Below are 17781 nucleotides of genomic sequence, written 5' to 3'. Positions count from 1 at the left end.
CCCGTGAGCTTGTGTCCTCATGTGAAGATAACACACTGATGCACGCATGCTAATTAGGTGCCTCCGTAGGCGGTGCTTTATTTTGTATGTGGAATATTTGCATATACCATGTGTGAGTGCGCAATCGGGACTATATACAGTATATTTATATAGTGTACACACGTGTGTGTGTGTGTGTGTGTGTGTGTGTGTGTGTGTGTGTGTGTGTGTGTGTGTGTGTGTGTGCATACATACATACATACATACAAGAGTATATGTGCGTGAGTATATATATGTTAGGGTTATGCTGATTGATTGGCCACCGATAAGTATTGGCCAATTTTTGTGAAAAAGTACTCGCCTGTTAATACTGATTACAAAAGCTGATCCTCTGGTTATAGAATGCACCAAAACTCAAACGACAAGAATGCCTTCTTGTCGTGTAGGCTGCGACAGTGCTCTCGTATTTAATATTCTATATACATTATATGTACTGCTTTTATCTATGGTAGATTTAAGCGTAACATAAAACAGTTTTTGTCCTGGTCGTTGAACTGTGGACAAGTTCTTTACTCTCGGCAGGGTCCATGAGGGTGCATGGGAGTTTGCCCAACCACTCTACATGGGCTTTGTGGACTTTGAGAAGGCATTTGACCATGTCCCTCGGGAAGTCCTGTGGGGAGTCCTCAGAGAGTATGGGTTATCAAACTGTCCGATTTTGGCGGTCCGCTCCCTGTATGATCGGTGTCAGAGCTTCGTCCGCATTGCCGGCAGTATGTCGGACTCGTTTCCAGTGACTGTTGAACTCTGCCAGGGTTTGTCACCTACGCGCAGTCAGGGCATTGACGGGATCTGGTTTGATGGCTGTAGGATTAGGTTTCTGCTTTTTGCAGATGATGTGGTCCTGATGGCTTCTTCTTGCGAGGATCTTCAGCTCTCACTGGATCGGTTCGCAGCCAAGTGTGAAGCGACTGGAATGAGAATCCGCACCTCCCAAGACTGAGTCCATGGTTCTCGCCTTTAAAAGGGCAGAGTGCTATCTCTGGGTTGGGGAGGAGATCCTGCCCCAAGTGGAGGAGTTCAGGTACCTCAGAGTCTTGTTCACGAGTGAGGCAAGAGTGGATCGTGAGATCAACAGGCGGATCGGTGCGGCGTCTGCAGTAATACGGACACTGTATCGATCCGTTGTGGTAAAGAAGGAGTTGAGCCGGATAGCAAAACTCAATTTACCGGTTGATCTATGTTCCCATCCTCACCTATGGTCATGAGCTTTGAGTTATGACCGAAAAGACAAGATCCTTGGTGCAAGCGATGTACGATTAGTTTCCTCCATCGGGTGGCGGGGCTCCCCTTAGGGTGAACAGCTCTGTCATTCGGGAGGAGCTCAAAGTAAAGCCGCTGCTCCTCCACATTGAGAGGAGCCAGATGACGTGGTTCGGGCATCTGGTCAGGATGCCCCCCGAACACTACCCTGGGGAGGTGTTAAGGGCACGTTTGACCGGTAGGAAGCCAGGGTGAAGACCCAGGACACGTTGGGGAGACTGTCTCCCAGCTGGCCTGGGAACGTCTTGGGATCCATCGGGTAAAACTGGACCAAGTTTCATGGGAGAAGGAAGTCTGGGCTTCTCTGCTTAGGCTGCTGCCCCCGCGACCCGACTTTGGATAAGCGGAAGAAGATGAATGGATGGATAAAATGTAGAAGAACAAATGTAGAAATGGAGTTCAGTGTGCACATTATGCCGTTAACCAATTGCGAGCACTGCACGGAACAATGCTGGTCATGTCATGTTGATTTAAGTCTTTGCATCTTATCGTTTTGTTATTTTATTCGTGGAGTGGATAATTTACTATTAAAGAAGGTATTGTGTGTCGCTACAGCATTAGGCAGCCTCCGTAGCAGAACCTCCAGGTTCTGTAATAGCTTCTTCCCTCAGGCCGTAAGACTCTTGAACGCATCATAATAATCGGCTCAATTCCCCCCAAAAATTAACTCGCTGGAATATAAAGACAATATAACATACATCCATAAACGTGGATGCATATGCAAAAGTGCAATATATTTATCTGTAATCTATTTATTTATATCTGCACCTTATTGCTCTTTTATCCTGCACTACAACGAGCTAATGCAACGAAGTTTCGTTATCTGTATTGAAAAGTTCAAATTTGAATAACAATAAAAAGGAAGTCTAAGTCCGCTGCCATCCACAACAGGAGCAGCTGATTGCTTGCACCTGCGCTGATTGGAGTAGCGGCAGCCAATCCAGAGAGCGCTTAAAGTCAGCTGACACGTCATTTTTTAAACTGTGTGATGTGAGTTACACTTGAATTGCTAATGCGACATCCAGTGGACATATTTAGAACCGTTTATTTCAATTAAAAATTGCAGTTAATTTTTATACTTTGCACTCTCATCTTGCGGGCCGTGGGCCAGATTAAACCTGTTGGCGTGTCTGATATGGCCCACGGGCCGTACATTTGACACCCCTGGTCTAGAGAGAGGATAATTTAACGATGTTCTGTTGCTGTGTAGCTGCCAGGCATATGCATCAGAGGAGGGCTATGGGATGATACATTTCATGAGGCTGATCAATATTGCTTGGTTGCAAGCACGTGACCTAGAGGCACTTCTGGGCACTTCCAGGCTTCAGGTGATTGTCTAGAGCCCTATTAGACTACTGTTTATTTACCTGCATCAGTGCAGATTGGGGCGTAATTTGAAAGGTTTAGTGGAAAATATATAAGTGATCCTGAAATTTTTTTTTGAAAATGGGATGAAGTGAAATTTTACACTTAAGAGAAATATTTTTTTAAATATATTTAAGCCATTTATCATCACCAAGATGTTACTGCTTGCTAAGACCTCACTTCTTTTGACACTCACGCTATTTGGAGAAGAAAAGATTGAAGGTACATCCTGTCTTTAAATCTGGAGGGGTCCAAAAAATAAGCATTAATCGGTGAAAGACAAAGTGGGCCTTTTTCGTGCATTGCTAAGTAACGTATTTAATTGACATAACGAGTGCTGTGCTGCTGTGATCGTGACGCTAATGAGAAAAAGGATACGTTTGTTTGCAGTTGATTCCCTGCTACAAATATTAGTCTCATCTACAACTTACGTCTGCAGTTGTTTTTATGGTAAGAAATTCATATTTTGTCTCTCCCTGTTGTTCAGCAATCATGTTTGCTAGCTATATCAAGATTTAGTAATATATATGCTGTTGAGCCTACGAGAGATTTATTCATTTTGTTTATTAATACTAATAAAGACATTTTCTTAATGCTAACGAATATCACTAAAGATGCTATAATGTGGTCATCTGTGTCGAATAAAGCACTTGCTTTTCCTGCACAACAACAATTCATCTTTGGCCGTGGTGTCGAGAATGGCTGGATATGAGGCTGAAGATGGAGCAGCAGAGGCATGCGGGCGTGTTCAGAGGTCAAAATGCCGGCCCATTTGCGGGTCTGTTGGTGGTTCTCTAGGTGGGAGTGTCACTGATGTCATATTAACACTTTTTTTCCTAATATTTTCGATCGCGATTGACTGGTTGGAGATCCTTTTACATTGTAAACAGTCCTTTGAAATACAGATATAAAAAACTAGGTGTCTTATTGATATTCTCCACAAGGAAGTTACGGTAAAACTAAGCACACTAGGGAAAGTACATTATATAAACACATTAAGTGCACATACAAGTAGGAATCACATTAAATCAATAATACAGTTTGGTATATTTATTTTATAAAGCAATACAATTATATAGGGCTTTAGATCTTCTACATTTTCCACAATGCATTGCCAGTGGCCACATTGGTAGGCTTAGTTTGTAAACACGCTCATTGCTGCCGATTATTCATCTAGTTATACTCATAATGCCAACGACGTGTGCGATTGTCAACTGCCCCAATTGAAGGGGGAGACAGAAAACTACCTTTTATAGCATTCCTAAGCTTATTTCTGGACGAAGGCAAGCTTGGATAGCTGCAATCAACTGATCATATGTGATGTGCTATGGATACATGTGTTTGTTCGGATCATATAATTTCAGGTAATTAAGAACATTTTGGTAAAAAAAAAAAATCTAAAATAAATTAGAGCTCCACTTTGAATTAACTTCATGTGCTTGGTCGAAGAAGTTTAATAGTAGTTTTATGGTAAATGGATACTGTGCTTTCTTCTCTCATCCGGACTGTGGCCTCTACATAAAACAATAGTGAAGCGACATGAGAACAGCATTCTCCCAATCATGCCTTACAGTCACAGATGACCTTGGATTGGTTATCCATGATTATCCAGGGTGTCAAACTTGGGTCGGATCGTTTCTGCGAGTACATGACTCTAGCCTTGACAACACGATGTCCACTGGGTTTATACAGATAAATAAATGTTATGAACCCATCCACAAACAAACCAGTCATAGCTCTCTCGGCCTTTATAATTTTGAAAGTCCTTTAAGGTGTAAAATGGGCCGTATTGAAAAATTAAGAAATTAATCAACTCCGGGTATAAAACATTGGGGAAGACGTTGTGATCTTTACTCCACTCAGACTTGTCGATCTGTTAAGGACCCTCACATCCAATTGCGGCTGTTTTCTTATAATGATGAAGGGACTTCTTATCTAAGGGCTCACAGTATTTTCCATCATATCAAAGCTGGTGCAATGTTATTTTCCACCGAATAGTTCGGAAATGACTCGGTGAACAAACATACCAATATGGCTGCCGGCAATCCATTGGGGGATACTTTAACAAAACAATCGAAAGTCTTCTGTACAGGAAGAAGGTTGGCTCTAATATCGCTAGCTTAATGCTAGCGTACAATAGACCATCTCATTAACATGCTAACGAAAATTAGCAGGGCCAAGTGCAGGGCACAGACATAGACAAGGAATCATTCACGCTTACATTCATACCTATGGACAATTTACAGTCTTCAATGAAGCTAACATGCATATTTTTGGAATTTCTTAGCCATAGTGCCCAGAAAAAACCCAAACACGCAAGGGGGGTAACATGCACACTCCACACACACACATGTCCAAATGGAGGTTCGGCGCCAAGTTAGACTGTATATTCGGTAGTAATGTCAAAATTAGGGTCGTTTACAAAGGCTTGAACAAGGAATGCATTAACCTGAAATACCTTTCTCTTCAACTTTGTCTCGTTACTTTTGCCGGGTGTCAACTCCATACATTTAGGTGTGCGGTCAGCTGTAGCTGAGATGTGAGTTGAGATGTTTTTCCAACTTATCACTGCCAATAGTATATAATTAATAGACTATATACAGTATATCCATTCATAAAATATATAATTTTTTTCATGGAAAAAATTATTTCATGTAAAAGAAAACTTATTTTGAAGGTGTGGTGGCTTTTGTTTTGCTGTGGCGGTGTCCCACGATCAAATACATATAGAGGAAACCCTGATTTTAATTTTTTCAAAAATCTTTTTTTTTTTTGTTTTTGGTAATGTTTCCTGGACACAGGATAACTTTGAGGGCAAAAACCAAAGGATCTAAAAGAGTATTAGTAGTTTTTGTTTAGTTGTTTAGTACTATTGACTATTTTATGGAATTAAAGATAATTAAAAACTAGTTTAAATAATCAATCCATTTTAAATGTGTCGATATTGTTACACTGTAAATAGCAGTCATCAGAAATACATTTTAAAGATTTACAGTGAGTATATGTGATCAGTATCTCAGTCACTGATGATTGGTAAAAACCCTGATCGGAACACACACACACACACACACACAATGGCGTGCGTTTTGTTTACATCCGGTTTCGGCAGCGTGGTTTTCGGTAATCAGTCTTTTTTCTGTGGTTGAGTTTTCCGTACATCAAGTTATCAGTACTGCGCAAATATTAAGCTACCTATATATAAATTCATACTGTAACTACCAGCTGGTGTAATGTTTTATGTTCGTTGGAACTGTTGGAATTGTGGTTCGTTGGAACTGTTGGAATTGTGCCGTTTATCATAAGATTGGTAATAAAAGTTAAAAATAGCGTCTGACTTTTTGTGATTTCTTCTTGGGGCTACAATATATTAAATTACTTTAATTTTTTTCAAGTAAAAATATAAAACCCTTCTTTTCAAGGTGTAGCGTTAATGAAAATGCTGAAAATGCTTACATAAAGGGGAAACCCTTTATGTATGTATGTGTATATATATATATATATATATATACACACACTGTATGTGTTAATATATATATATGTGTTAATGTATATATGTATAATATATATATTAGGGCTGCAACTAACGATTAATTTGATAATCGATTAATCTGTCGATTATTACTTCGATTAATAATCGGATACAAGAGACAAACTACATTTCTATCCTATCCAGTATTTTATTGAAAAAAAGCAGCATACTGGCACCATACTTATTTTGATTATTGTTTCTCAGCTGTTTGTAAATGTTGCAGTTTATAAATAAAGGTTTATTAAAAACAAAACAAACAAAAAAACCTCTGCGCATAGCATAGATCCAATGAATCGATGACTAATTTTAATAATAGATTTTAATCGATTTAATCGATTAGTTGTTGCAGCCCTAATATATATATATATATATATATATATATATATATATATATATATATATATATATATATATATATATATATATATATATATATATACACTGTATATACATATAATTACAATTACACACACACTGTATGTGTTAATATATTAGTATATTCCATGATTGAACCTCATTCTCAATGTCACAAGTTGTCTTTATGCCACACGTTGCAAGGTTGGGACAAGCACTCTTACGGTTACCACGGAGACGACGGCCACTCCTTCTGCTCTTCTGGTACCGGGCAGCCGTACGGGCCCACATTTACGACGGGTGATGTGATTGGCTGCTGCGTCAACCTCATCAACAACACTTGCTTCTACACAAAGAATGGACACAGCCTTGGTAAGCAGGAAGTGTTTTTTTGTTTTTTTTGTTCCCCTGCTGTCTTTTTGCTGCCGACTTTTTTTCCATGCTAACTGTCTGTTCTTCTGCAGGCATCGCCTTTACAGACCTGCCAGTAAGTACTCACCTTCTTCTTACACAGGCAGAAATATTTGTACTAGGTGTAGTATGGATCAACTGAAATAGATAGCTTCACGTGTGCATTCCTGCTAATGTCAGTCAATCTTAAATAACAATAATCCATCTGGTAGGAGCCAAGCATTCATGTTGCTGTGAGGCAAAGTGTCACCTTATTGGATGCAAACAATGTCTACTCTAGAGCTGCACGATTAATCGACATTGAGTCGACATCGAGGTTTTAATTAGTGCCATCACGTAACCGCAGGAGGCTGAGTTTTTTGTCACTGGCATTTGAGTGACAGAAATTTTCACCAATTCTGATTGGTGAAAATTGTTGAGCCTTGCATTTGTTCGTCTCTTGCTTCAAACAGGGAGAAAGAGGTCTTACTCTTTGCATCACTCCTAGCACCTGAGGGGTTTTATTTAACAGTAGAATTAACTGAACACAGTGATCCCTCTTTTCAGTCATTCACAATCGTTGTCTCGTTGGTGGGCGGAGAGCGGGGCGCCAGTTTTAAACACACACAGGAAACACAGACAGTTTCCCTATTCGCGACTTGCCACATCGTAACAAAAATTAGGTAGAAAAAAATATGAATACAAAGCCAAATGTCCTGTTGTGGGAATAGTTCAGCTTCAAATCGGATAGGCAATTTTAGCCCATCGACACGGACGACACAAGCGAGAATGCCGTGATCACGTGATGCCTTTAAACAAAAAGACAACGTCCGACCTCGTTTTTTTCAACTGGGAAAAAGATGCACCTTAAACAGGGTTTCCCCTAAACTGCCAAGATACCTTTGGCGGTGGGGGCGTAGTTATGGGTGTGGTTACATGACTTCATTGAGTAATTTGCATATGATAATTTGCTATGATGATATGATTTTCTTTAAAATGGCTCAAAAACGTATACATACATTTGAAAACAAATCTGTTATTATTAATTGGTATTAACATTATTTTTAATCAGTTTGCTGTATTTTCAATTGTAGCTGCTTTTTGAGATTTAAGTGATTTCAGACTTTTAATGTCTTTTTTAAAATTAAAAACAACCAGCAACAAATCTAGCATTTTCTTATGGTGTTATTATAGAATGTACTCGTGTTTAGAGACTCTACTTCTGTCCCTCGATGTCCCTGACGAAAGAAGAGACACTTGCTTTGCGCTGTTGCTCTAGTTAGACAATATTTTTTTAAATAATTGCACGATTTGTAAATGACTGTCTGCGATTACCGGTACATCTGCAATATATATAAAAATCACGTCCACATCGCAGACATGCTGACAACGCTCCAGACAATGGCGTGCATTTTGTTTACATGCGGTTTTCGGTGATCAAAGTAATTTTCCGTTGGTCAAGTTTTCGGTACATTACTTGTCAATAGTCCGCAAATAAGAGGCTATATAATATACATCAATTCATACTGTAATGACCAGCTAATGTTAATATTTTATGTTTGTCTGGTTTGGATTTGATGTCAGTTTTTTCCATGTTTGCAAACACACTGTCCGTGCTTGAAAGGTGATTGGCGGAGAATGAGGAAGTGTGTGTGTCCGGGGGAAGTGTGGACTCACGAGACGAAAGTGTTTACACGGGAGGTAAAACCTGTTGGAATTGTGCCGTTTTTTTTGCTATCATAAGATTGGTAATAAAAGTTAAAAATAGCGCCGGACTTTGTGTGATTTCTTTTGCGGGCTACAATATATTATATTACTAAAACATTTTTTCAATAAAAAAATAACCCTTATTTTCAAGGTGTAGCACTATTACAAATAAGGGAAAACCTTAAGCACTTTATTTATTTCGTTACGTTTTTACTTACAGAAATTAGTCAATTTTTATTTATTTATTTAGGACAACAAAGTTATTTACCTTTCCAATTACAGTACAATGGTAAACAATTCTACAGTAATGAGAAATAAAAGTGTATATAATTTTAAATGTTTACTTGCATAGTATATATTATGATTACATTTCATTATAAAAACTGTATAGTTTTTATCAATTATTTCTTCAGTTTAAGAGCATTATGTAAATTAATGTAAAATAAAATAAATTATTGTACATTGTTCTAATGTGTGGCACCTTGGAACAAGAATATGTTGATTGACAGTCTAAAAGTAACATGTCTTCCTTCACTTTTTTTTGGGTTTTTTTCAGTTTTATGTATTTTTATGTCTAAAAAATTAAAAACGCAAATCGAATTGGAATTATGGAGAGAAAAATTGCAATTAGGTTTTTTCATAAAATCATGCAGCCTTACTCTACTCCCCCGGTTTACTGTCCCAATGGGAGCACTTTGCTGTTGTCACATTTTCATGTCAGCCAGCTTTTACGAAACAGTTCGGTCCAGAAATTTGAGAACATTTTCTCTCTCCTGCAGCCCAATTTGTACCCGACCGTGGGCTTACAGACTCCAGGAGAGGTGGTGGACGCCAACTTTGGCCAGCACCCGTTTGTTTTTGACATCGAGGATTACATGCGCGAGTGGAGGACAAAGATCCAGGCACAGATTGACCGCTTTCCCATCGGAGAGCGTGAGGGCGAGTGGCAGTCCATGATCCAAAAGTAAGAGGATTAAAGCTGACACCTGTCTGATCTAGACCTTATGGACTCTGTGAAAACATCCAATGGCTTCTTTGCATCTGGAGACCAGTCACCACCATCATTGATGTGCACGGTTGTCTTGGATACGGCTGTCTTTTTGCTAAAGCCAGGCAGTGTTATTTTTCTAGTAGAGTGTGACAGGTGGTCATACCATGTTGATAGTCTTCGAGAAATATACACCCTACCTTCACTTATTCGACGCACCTGCTAAATATAACAAGATACTGATGACCATTATTGCCATAGCAACAATGACAGGACCACATGAATGTTCTGTCGTTATCATGTGCAGGTCTCTGTAGGACAGTGTCTGTGCTCATGCCATGTCCTGATGGGATTAACTGTGTTGCTATGATTACTTGTGCTGACTGGATTTAATCTGCATTTGTCGAGCTTGCTGTCCTCTGCTCTCCTCGCGGCATTGGATTAAAACAGTTAAAACAGGAAATTGCCAGACTGCTGGACGCAAAGAGCTCTCATGTCCTGTCATGTTTCCGTTCACGGATCTGTTCTCATCCTGACAGGATGGTGGCGTCCTACCTAGTTCACCACAGCTACTGTGCCACCGCCGAAGCCTTCGCCAAGACCACCGACCAGGCTGTGCACGAGGAGCTGGCCTCCATCAAGAACCGACAGAGTGAGCACCTCCACGTTCATATGATGCTGATGCCACACTCTGCATTGATGAGAAAAGTGTGAAAGTAAAGATTAATTTTTTTCCGTCTTACACGTACTGATTGGTTGTTTGCAGAGATCCAGAAGCTGGTGCTGTCAGGTAGGATGGGCGAGGCCATTGAGACCACTCAGCAGCTCTACCCTAACCTCCTGGAGAGGAGCCCAGACCTGCTTTTCATGCTCAAGTATGTCTTCTAATGATGATGTTGATTGCGTCAAAACGGTGCAAAAATCCTCCAGTTGAAATACAACTGTGTGTGTGTGTGTGTGTGTGTGTGTGTGTGTGTGTGTGTGTGTGTGTGTGTGTGTGTGTGTGTGTGTGTGTGTGTGTGTGTGTGTGTGTGTGTGTGTGTGTGTGTGTGTGTGTGTGTGTGTGTGTGTGTGTGTGTGTGTGTGTGTGTGTGTGTGTGTGTGTGTGTGTGGTTTCTCTGTGCTCGTGCAAAATTTGTCTGCGTGCACACTCATTTTTCAGGGCATCTTTTTGCTCACACACGGACTTTCTGTCTTTCTCTATGTGCGCAGCAATCCACCCATTTGGCAGTTTGGCATTGAATACAGAGCTTTCGCAACTCTCCTCTTTTCTGATTGGTCACTTTACGTCTGTCTCCTGGTCAGAGCCAATCCGAGGGAACATGTTGTCCCTTCTGAAGAAGATTAGCGTCTTTAGAGAAAATAAACCTATATTAGTGTATTTTGTCATTTAATATCCATGTTTTACACTAAAACCTAAATGATGAGATTACCATCAATTACTGTATCATGTCATGTGAACATGTTAAAAATCACGATATTTAATAATTAGATGTCATTAAAGATCATTGTTTTTCTGTATTTATGCTCCACAGGTAATTACAATGTTGCATGATAAAGAACTACGTTTATGTGATAAAAGGTTCAGTAGCTCATTTAATCCATGCTCTGATGTCATAGTACCACAATTGTAAGTATGAAACCCTCACAATAGGATCAAACTTGCGTGATATTTTACAGTTTTTATTTTAAGCACTTTACTTCATAAGGAACAATATAATAGGTTATTTTCTATCTTCGGTAAACAACTCCCTCTGATTATCTCTGAACCGGAGACAGTAGGTGTTGAAATTAGAGCTGCAACAAATCATCAACAAAGCAACATTACCAGAACACATTCTTCATATTTAAGAGCAGCAAACAAGCAGAACTAAGAAGAAAGTCTATTTGGGTAGCTAACACCATCTTACAGTATATGTTTGGCTTGCATAACAAATGTTTTTTTCAAACACAGTTTAATGCTAACTCGTTTTGTCCAAAAATCAAAACGATTCCTCCAGTTTATACCTTTTCAAACATGATGGATTATCAGTTCTCACTGTAAAATGCTTTCAGTGTCTTGAAAAGTGTTATATAAATCTAATCCATGATTATTATTATTGTAAATTGTTAAATACATCATCACTTGCCATTCTTCAGACATACTATCAGTCTTTTTGTTTCATTTGGTTATTTTCGACTTGAAATATATCATTTATGGCATTACTTCAAATATTCCTTGGTTCATGTTCATCTGAATAATTTTTTTTTTATTTTTTTTTTACTTAGTATTTTTTTTAAAGTACTGGTAATATATAGTAATGCTATTGTGGTAAAAGTATTATAAATATTATTTGTGCGTATATAAGAAGAAAGTTTATCTGAAAAAGTCCTTGCTTATTTTAACTATATTACCTAAAAGATGCATTGAGGCTACAAAATATATATATATTTTTTTAGATTACTCCATTAATTAAACAAATTAATTGATAGAATACTCGACACATAAAATAATTGATAGGTGCAACCCTAGTTTAAAGTCACCAATCAGAAAGGAGGGGTGTAACTGGGCCGTTTATTCAATGCATGACCCCAAGTGCTTAAAGGAATGACCGCCGCACGCGTGGAGAAAGACACATCGCAAGTGCAGAGTCTGCGCGCGATCAGATAAATGCAGCATGCGCACAGAAAATGCGGATTTTGCATGCAAGGATTTTGGCACCGTTTTGACGCCATATAAAACCCTGCACCCTCCACCATCCCACCTTCAGGGTCCGACAGTTCATTGAGATGGTGAACGGGACAGACAGTGAGGTGCGGTGTCTGGGAGGACGCAGCCCCAAATCTCAGGACAGTTACTCCGGTTCGCCTCGCTCCATCAGCAGCCCCACCCACAAAGCTGGCAGCTCACAGTCCTCCTACCTGACAGGTACGTGTGTGGCAGACGTCTCCATGGCAGCAGTGGTTGAAACGGTGCCTCACTGTGCTCGTAGGCTTTGACAGTAACTGCTGTAACGGCGTGACGCCGAATAAGAGCCATAGCTCCTCCCCTCACAGTCACAAGCCCTGCCCCCCGGGCTCAGGCTCCACCCCCCCAGCAGCTGACAACAGTCTCAATGGAAGCCATAGCCAGCCACCTGTGACCAGGTGACCTTTAGCCTTTCCTTTCACATTGTCTGTGCGTGACTGGCTGACGTCTCCTGACGTCTCCACTCAGCAACGATGTGGACATGGAGGTAGACCATTTCACCAACGGCGTTACAGAGTCGTCCTCCAACGGCTTCCTGAACGGCAGCTTCAAACACGTGGCCGATACTGACGACTGCGACGCAGACATGGGTGTGTATTTTCCGCGATTTACCAGAAGTGTGGTCAGCTCGGCGTCATGTGACACAACATCTTTGCCATCGACTGCAGAGGTGGAGTCCGCACAGTCCAAGCGGCAGCTGTGTGGCGGCAGTCAGGCAGCCATTGAGAGGATGATCCACTTTGGCCGAGAGCTGCAAAGCATGAGTGAACACCTGCGCCGGGAGTGCGGGAAGAACTCTGCCAACAAGAAGATGCTCAAGGTGCCCAAAACACTAACAGTATGCTAAGCTAAGATAAGCCACACATTTACTGTATATTGTAATCTTAAACATGGCCTCATGGTCCAAAGACAGACATTACAGCGGGTGTTTTTCTGCTGGATCAGTTTAAGTGGACTGTAATGACTAAAACGGAAAAGTTTAGTGTAAATCAATCAATCAATCAATAATGTAATCTTAAACACTTGGGGGAGGTAAAGACATCATAAAAAATGCATATGTATTGTGCTCCAGGATGCCTTCAGCCTGTTGGCTTACTCGGACCCATGGAACAGCCCGGTGGGCTACCAGCTGGACGCTATTCAGAGAGAGCCTGTGTGCTCCACCCTCAATAGTGCAATATTAGGTAGGGCATCTGGGCGTTACCACGGAAATGCACTGTGGCTAGACCACCTGTCTGCCTGATTGACATTGCTTTCTCTTCCCTTCTTCCAGAGACCCACAACCTGCCCAAGCAGCCCCCCCTGGCCCAGGCTGTGGGCCAGGCCGCCCAGTGCCTCGCCATCATGGCACGAACAGGCAGCGGCTCCTGCGCCTTCGCCGCTGTGGACGATTACCTGCACTAGCCCCACACTCACACACACACGCAGTCCAGAAGAGCGCGCCCTCTTAGCCCCTGCCTCCTTTATTTAGCAGTAGCTCTGTACTGTAGAAACCATCTTGATGGAATTCTGTTCAGCTATTAGCAGGCTAAAAGGATCAGGAGGTGTTTCTGGACACACACACATTATATATTATATATACATATATATAAATATATGCACACACAGCCTCCCTTTACATGGTAAATAGAAACCAGCCCCATTTCCTCCTCCCTGACTGACAGCGTGATGACAGCCAAGCGTCACTACACTTAATATCCACCAAGAGCGCCCAACATGGCCGCGGCCATCAGAATCATCCCTCCTGTCCCCTCAAAGAAGAAAACATGCGTGGCATCCACGGCTGACCGCCATCTTGCTCTGTGAATGTGGACCACAAGGTGGTTAGACGCCTCTTTGACGTGGACACTTCCTGTCCATTTTATTTTTGTATCAAGTTGTTTCGAAGGGGGCGTCATGTGGGAGTGGGCTCCATGAATTTAGTTTGTGCAGGTTTACAGTGTCGCCTATATGAATACATACTTACATTCAGTTTGTGTTGAGATCCAGCAGGCTCCACCCACTTATGCTAATAAAGGTCAAGATCACAACAGCCAGTGTGCACATTAACATTTATATTGAAACCTAAGTATGGATAGATCAAATATATGATTTAACTGAAAGAACCGCCCGCCACCCTTCGAACATGTGTTGACAATGTTCTCAGCAGATTATTTTAACATCTAAACATCTCAGGAGCCTACATGACACCCCCCTCACTTTTGCAACAAGCGTCCGTCAGGTTACCACTTCACATGATGCTCAGCAGCAAACAAACCTTGTGCCCCCACCCCTGCACTGTGCGTGTGGTAACATTTCCACGAGTGAACAACCAAATACTTTTGAGTAGAACGATGTTGCGGCTGCATGTCCATGCTCCGGTTTGACGTCGCCGAGCTTTTCTGTACTTTTGGTTGGGATGCGTTTGCAAAAAAAAAAAAAAAGGCGAGCGGTCGTGTTTTAGCTTGTTAGACAAAGTGTCGTCTGTTTGAGACCTATGCATGCCATAGTACAGTGCTGGTAAGATCAACTTAGATGTCTTCTTTCCTTTCTCTCCTTCGGCCGCTGGACCCCTGCACCAACATCACGTGACAGGAATTCTGCGGCTGTGTGTCCGTTTGGCCAAAATGATGTGCAATTTGTGTGAGGGTGACAAGATTTTTTATTAAAGATGACAAATTATGCTTTTCTCTGTGGGTCTCACAAAAAACATTTGAGTTACAATTAATAACCTGTCAATAGTTGAGCTGTTTTAAAGGGTTGACAAGGTGCAAACAGGCAAAAATGACCCAATGGCCAGAGGAAACTGTCTCCTTCATACATTTCAGGCTCTGGTTGCCATGGTAACGCAAAGGCTTTGATTGGCTTCTGCTCACTGCCTGTGCGGGATATTTAGTCTCAGTCCAGAAATCAAGCCCAAGATGTACAATCAAGTCTGAACACCGCCTGTCACGTTAGCGTCCATATTTGTGTCCACAAGAGCCAGGGGGCCAATCAGCTGGAGGGAATGTGTTTGTGGCGCCACCTCATCTTCTTCATCTCTGCTTTGCTTTTTCTCTTTTCAGCTGAGGCATGAGACACAGGGCACATTAGAAACATAAACAAAACAAACAGCAGTTGTGAAGACAATGTCTCACCCCAATTTTTCTTGGTAAACTCAACTGCCGCACTTTTGTTTATGGCTCTCTTATTGTGAAGGGACAGCAGCTGGTTGCCTTGGAGAAAGACAAATATGTCACATGGTTTTAATAAGATGCCGAGCTCAGAGATAGTGTGTCATCATGGTCCCGGGGGCAGGGGGACGTTTCTATAGCAGAGCTTACCGTATTTTTCGGATTATAAGTCGCTCCGGAGTATACGTCGCACCGGCCGAAAATGCATAATAAAGAAGGAAAAAAACATACGTCGCACTCGGGTATAAGTCGCATTTTTGGGGGAAATTTATTTTATAAAATCCAACACCAAGAATAGACATTTGAAAGGCAATTTAAAATAAATAAAGAATATTGAACAACAGGCTGAATAAGTGTACGTTATATGACGCATAAATAACCAACTGAGAACGTGCCTGGTATGTTAACGTAACATATTATGGTAAGAGTTATTCAAATAACTATAACATATAGAACATGCTATACGTTTACCAAACAATCTGTCACTCCTAATCGCTAAATCCCATTAAATCTTCTTCCTCGTGTCGCTTCGAAACAACTCTGCCAACTCCAAAGGTATGCGCCGCTTCCTCTTGCCGTTTTCTGCTGCATATTTCACTACGTCCAGCTTGTAATCTGCAGTATATGATTTCCTTTTCGGTGCCATTTTTGTTCAGCCCTTCTCAGTTTTTATAAGTCACCGCCAAGCATCACATGACCCACAATGCACTTCTGCCATGACCCGCCCCCGCCAAATTTTTATTGGTTGACGTGTGTGACGATTGCTGACATTCGCCTCGTCTCTTACGGGAATTAAATAATATTTGATATTTTACGGTAATGTGTTAATAATTTTACACAAGTCCCACCCCCGGCCAAACTATGAAAAAAACTGCGATTTATAATCCGAGAAATACGGTAAATTGAGACAGTTTATGGCAAGAGTTGCCACAGAGTGTAGGCTGCACTCGAAACATGGCCGCCTACTTGTGGTGCGGAGACTTCCTGGTCCATACAGTCGTGACTGGATGAAGTCTTCAGCCATCTTCTGCTGGGAGGACGCCAACTCACTAGGCTTGACGGTCACCTTGTAGTTTCCAATCAGCCTGACAAAGATCAAATTAACACTTTGGTACTCTTCATTTATTTACCAAGCCACATATATTGTTTTGTAGACATTAACTTCCATACTATTTCACTTATCAAAAAAGTATTTCCTTACTTCCTAGAGTTCTCCAGTTTTTGCTTTTCCTGCTTTGTTTCTTCGTCCATGTGCAACACTTCATCTTGAAAGGTGACAGAAGCATCTTGGACTTCGTCAGAGTGGCTCTTTCTGTTGTAAGAAAATAAAAAGAAGAGTTGTAATTGAGTTTAATGCAACACCAACTGCACGTGATCACAAAACTTACTGTGAAGAATCGATCTCCTCCAAAACTTCATCAGACAAAAGTTTTCTCTTCTGTGGGGACAAATTAAGAGAAAAAAAAGTTTAAGGCTGCTTCAAATTAAAACCACTCAGTATTACAGATTTCAAAAGCACCTTCTGCTCCTGGAACAGTTCCTGCCTCTTCTTCCTCTTCTCCTTCAGTAGATCCTTCTCCCTGGTAGGCAAGGCAACTTTATTTATATAGCCAGTTTACAACAATTTTTAAATTGGACCAAAGTGCTTTACAGGTTGAAAAGCATAGAGCAAAAACAAAACAAACAAAGAACATAAACAATGAATGAGCTAAACAAGATAGTGCAAAAGCAATACGGTAAAAGGGTTCGAATAAAAAGTAAAATTGCAAAATACAAATAATGAAATAATAAAAGTGCGACAAACTGAAAAAATAACTAAAGCGAAGTAGTAGTTGGTAGTACCAACGCACACGAGAGATATAGCCACGGCCAAAACAATAAGCATTGCATTGCCTGGATCGCACTACACATAACACTAGATTTGACAACGGAATCTTAAATAATGAGAAACAAATGTTTGTGTTTCAATATCATCACAGCCTTATCTCATTTCCAGACTTGGCTCGCTAGCAGTTAGCTTACCTTCGAGCACTTTGCAGCGCCTGTTCGACGCTCTGCAGCGCCTCGGCCTTGGAGTCCTCAAAGGTAACTTCCTCCGGCCCTTCGTCCTCGCTGGAGTCGAAAGCCGAAACAAACGTCTTCACGGCATTTTCGTTCTTTTGCTTCTTAGTCAACCTGGCTGGCTGTCCACGTTGCCTCGTCGCCATGTTGCAAGAGAGGATGTGACGTTGTCACTTCCGGTTTGCCGTGTTTCTGTTTTAAATTG

The 17781-nt window shown here is 41.1% G+C and overlaps 2 protein-coding genes across 2 annotated transcripts in view; one reads left to right on the top strand and one right to left on the bottom strand.

The window, feature by feature from the left end:
* ranbp9 (RAN binding protein 9) overlaps positions 1-15054 on the top strand; it is a 27221-nt gene extending 12167 nt beyond the window's left edge. The window contains exons 4-14 of the mRNA XM_062023054.1: positions 6755-6922; positions 7015-7037; positions 9427-9611; positions 10175-10287; positions 10402-10510; positions 12386-12543; positions 12608-12761; positions 12832-12953; positions 13032-13183; positions 13436-13547; positions 13637-15054. Of these exons, the coding sequence (XP_061879038.1) occupies positions 6755-6922; positions 7015-7037; positions 9427-9611; positions 10175-10287; positions 10402-10510; positions 12386-12543; positions 12608-12761; positions 12832-12953; positions 13032-13183; positions 13436-13547; positions 13637-13767 (1427 nt within the window). The 3' untranslated portion in view covers positions 13768-15054. The remainder of the gene's footprint in view (positions 1-6754; positions 6923-7014; positions 7038-9426; positions 9612-10174; positions 10288-10401; positions 10511-12385; positions 12544-12607; positions 12762-12831; positions 12954-13031; positions 13184-13435; positions 13548-13636) is intronic.
* Positions 14981-17781, bottom strand: nol7 (nucleolar protein 7). The gene is made up of 7 exons (XM_062023056.1): positions 17538-17781; positions 17035-17095; positions 16904-16953; positions 16717-16827; positions 16482-16600; positions 15480-15557; positions 14981-15407 (listed from the first exon to the last, which is right to left on the bottom strand). The coding sequence occupies exons 1-7, from the start codon at positions 17720-17722 to the stop codon at positions 15337-15339; spliced, it is 675 nt and encodes a 224-aa protein (XP_061879040.1). The 5' UTR covers positions 17723-17781; the 3' UTR covers positions 14981-15336.

The sequence above is a fragment of the Entelurus aequoreus genome, linkage group LG16, assembly GCF_033978785.1.
Source record: "Entelurus aequoreus isolate RoL-2023_Sb linkage group LG16, RoL_Eaeq_v1.1, whole genome shotgun sequence".
Taxonomy (NCBI): domain Eukaryota; kingdom Metazoa; phylum Chordata; class Actinopteri; order Syngnathiformes; family Syngnathidae; genus Entelurus; species Entelurus aequoreus.
This window is presented reverse-complemented; position numbering and strand designations above follow the sequence as displayed.

Bases quoted from the DNA above. Each gene is read 5' to 3' on its own strand.
- nol7 (XM_062023056.1), bottom strand. From the start codon at position 17,722: ATGGCGACGAGGCAACGTGGACAGCCAGCCAGGTTGACTAAGAAGCAA. The intron at 17,096-17,537 runs GTAAGCTAACTG...CTTGCCTACCAG, and splicing joins GCGCTGCAAAGTGCTCGAAG to GGAGAAGGATCTACTGAAGG. The intron at 16,828-16,903 runs GTAAGTTTTGTG...TTCTTACAACAG, and splicing joins GAGGAGATCGATTCTTCACA to AAAGAGCCACTCTGACGAAG.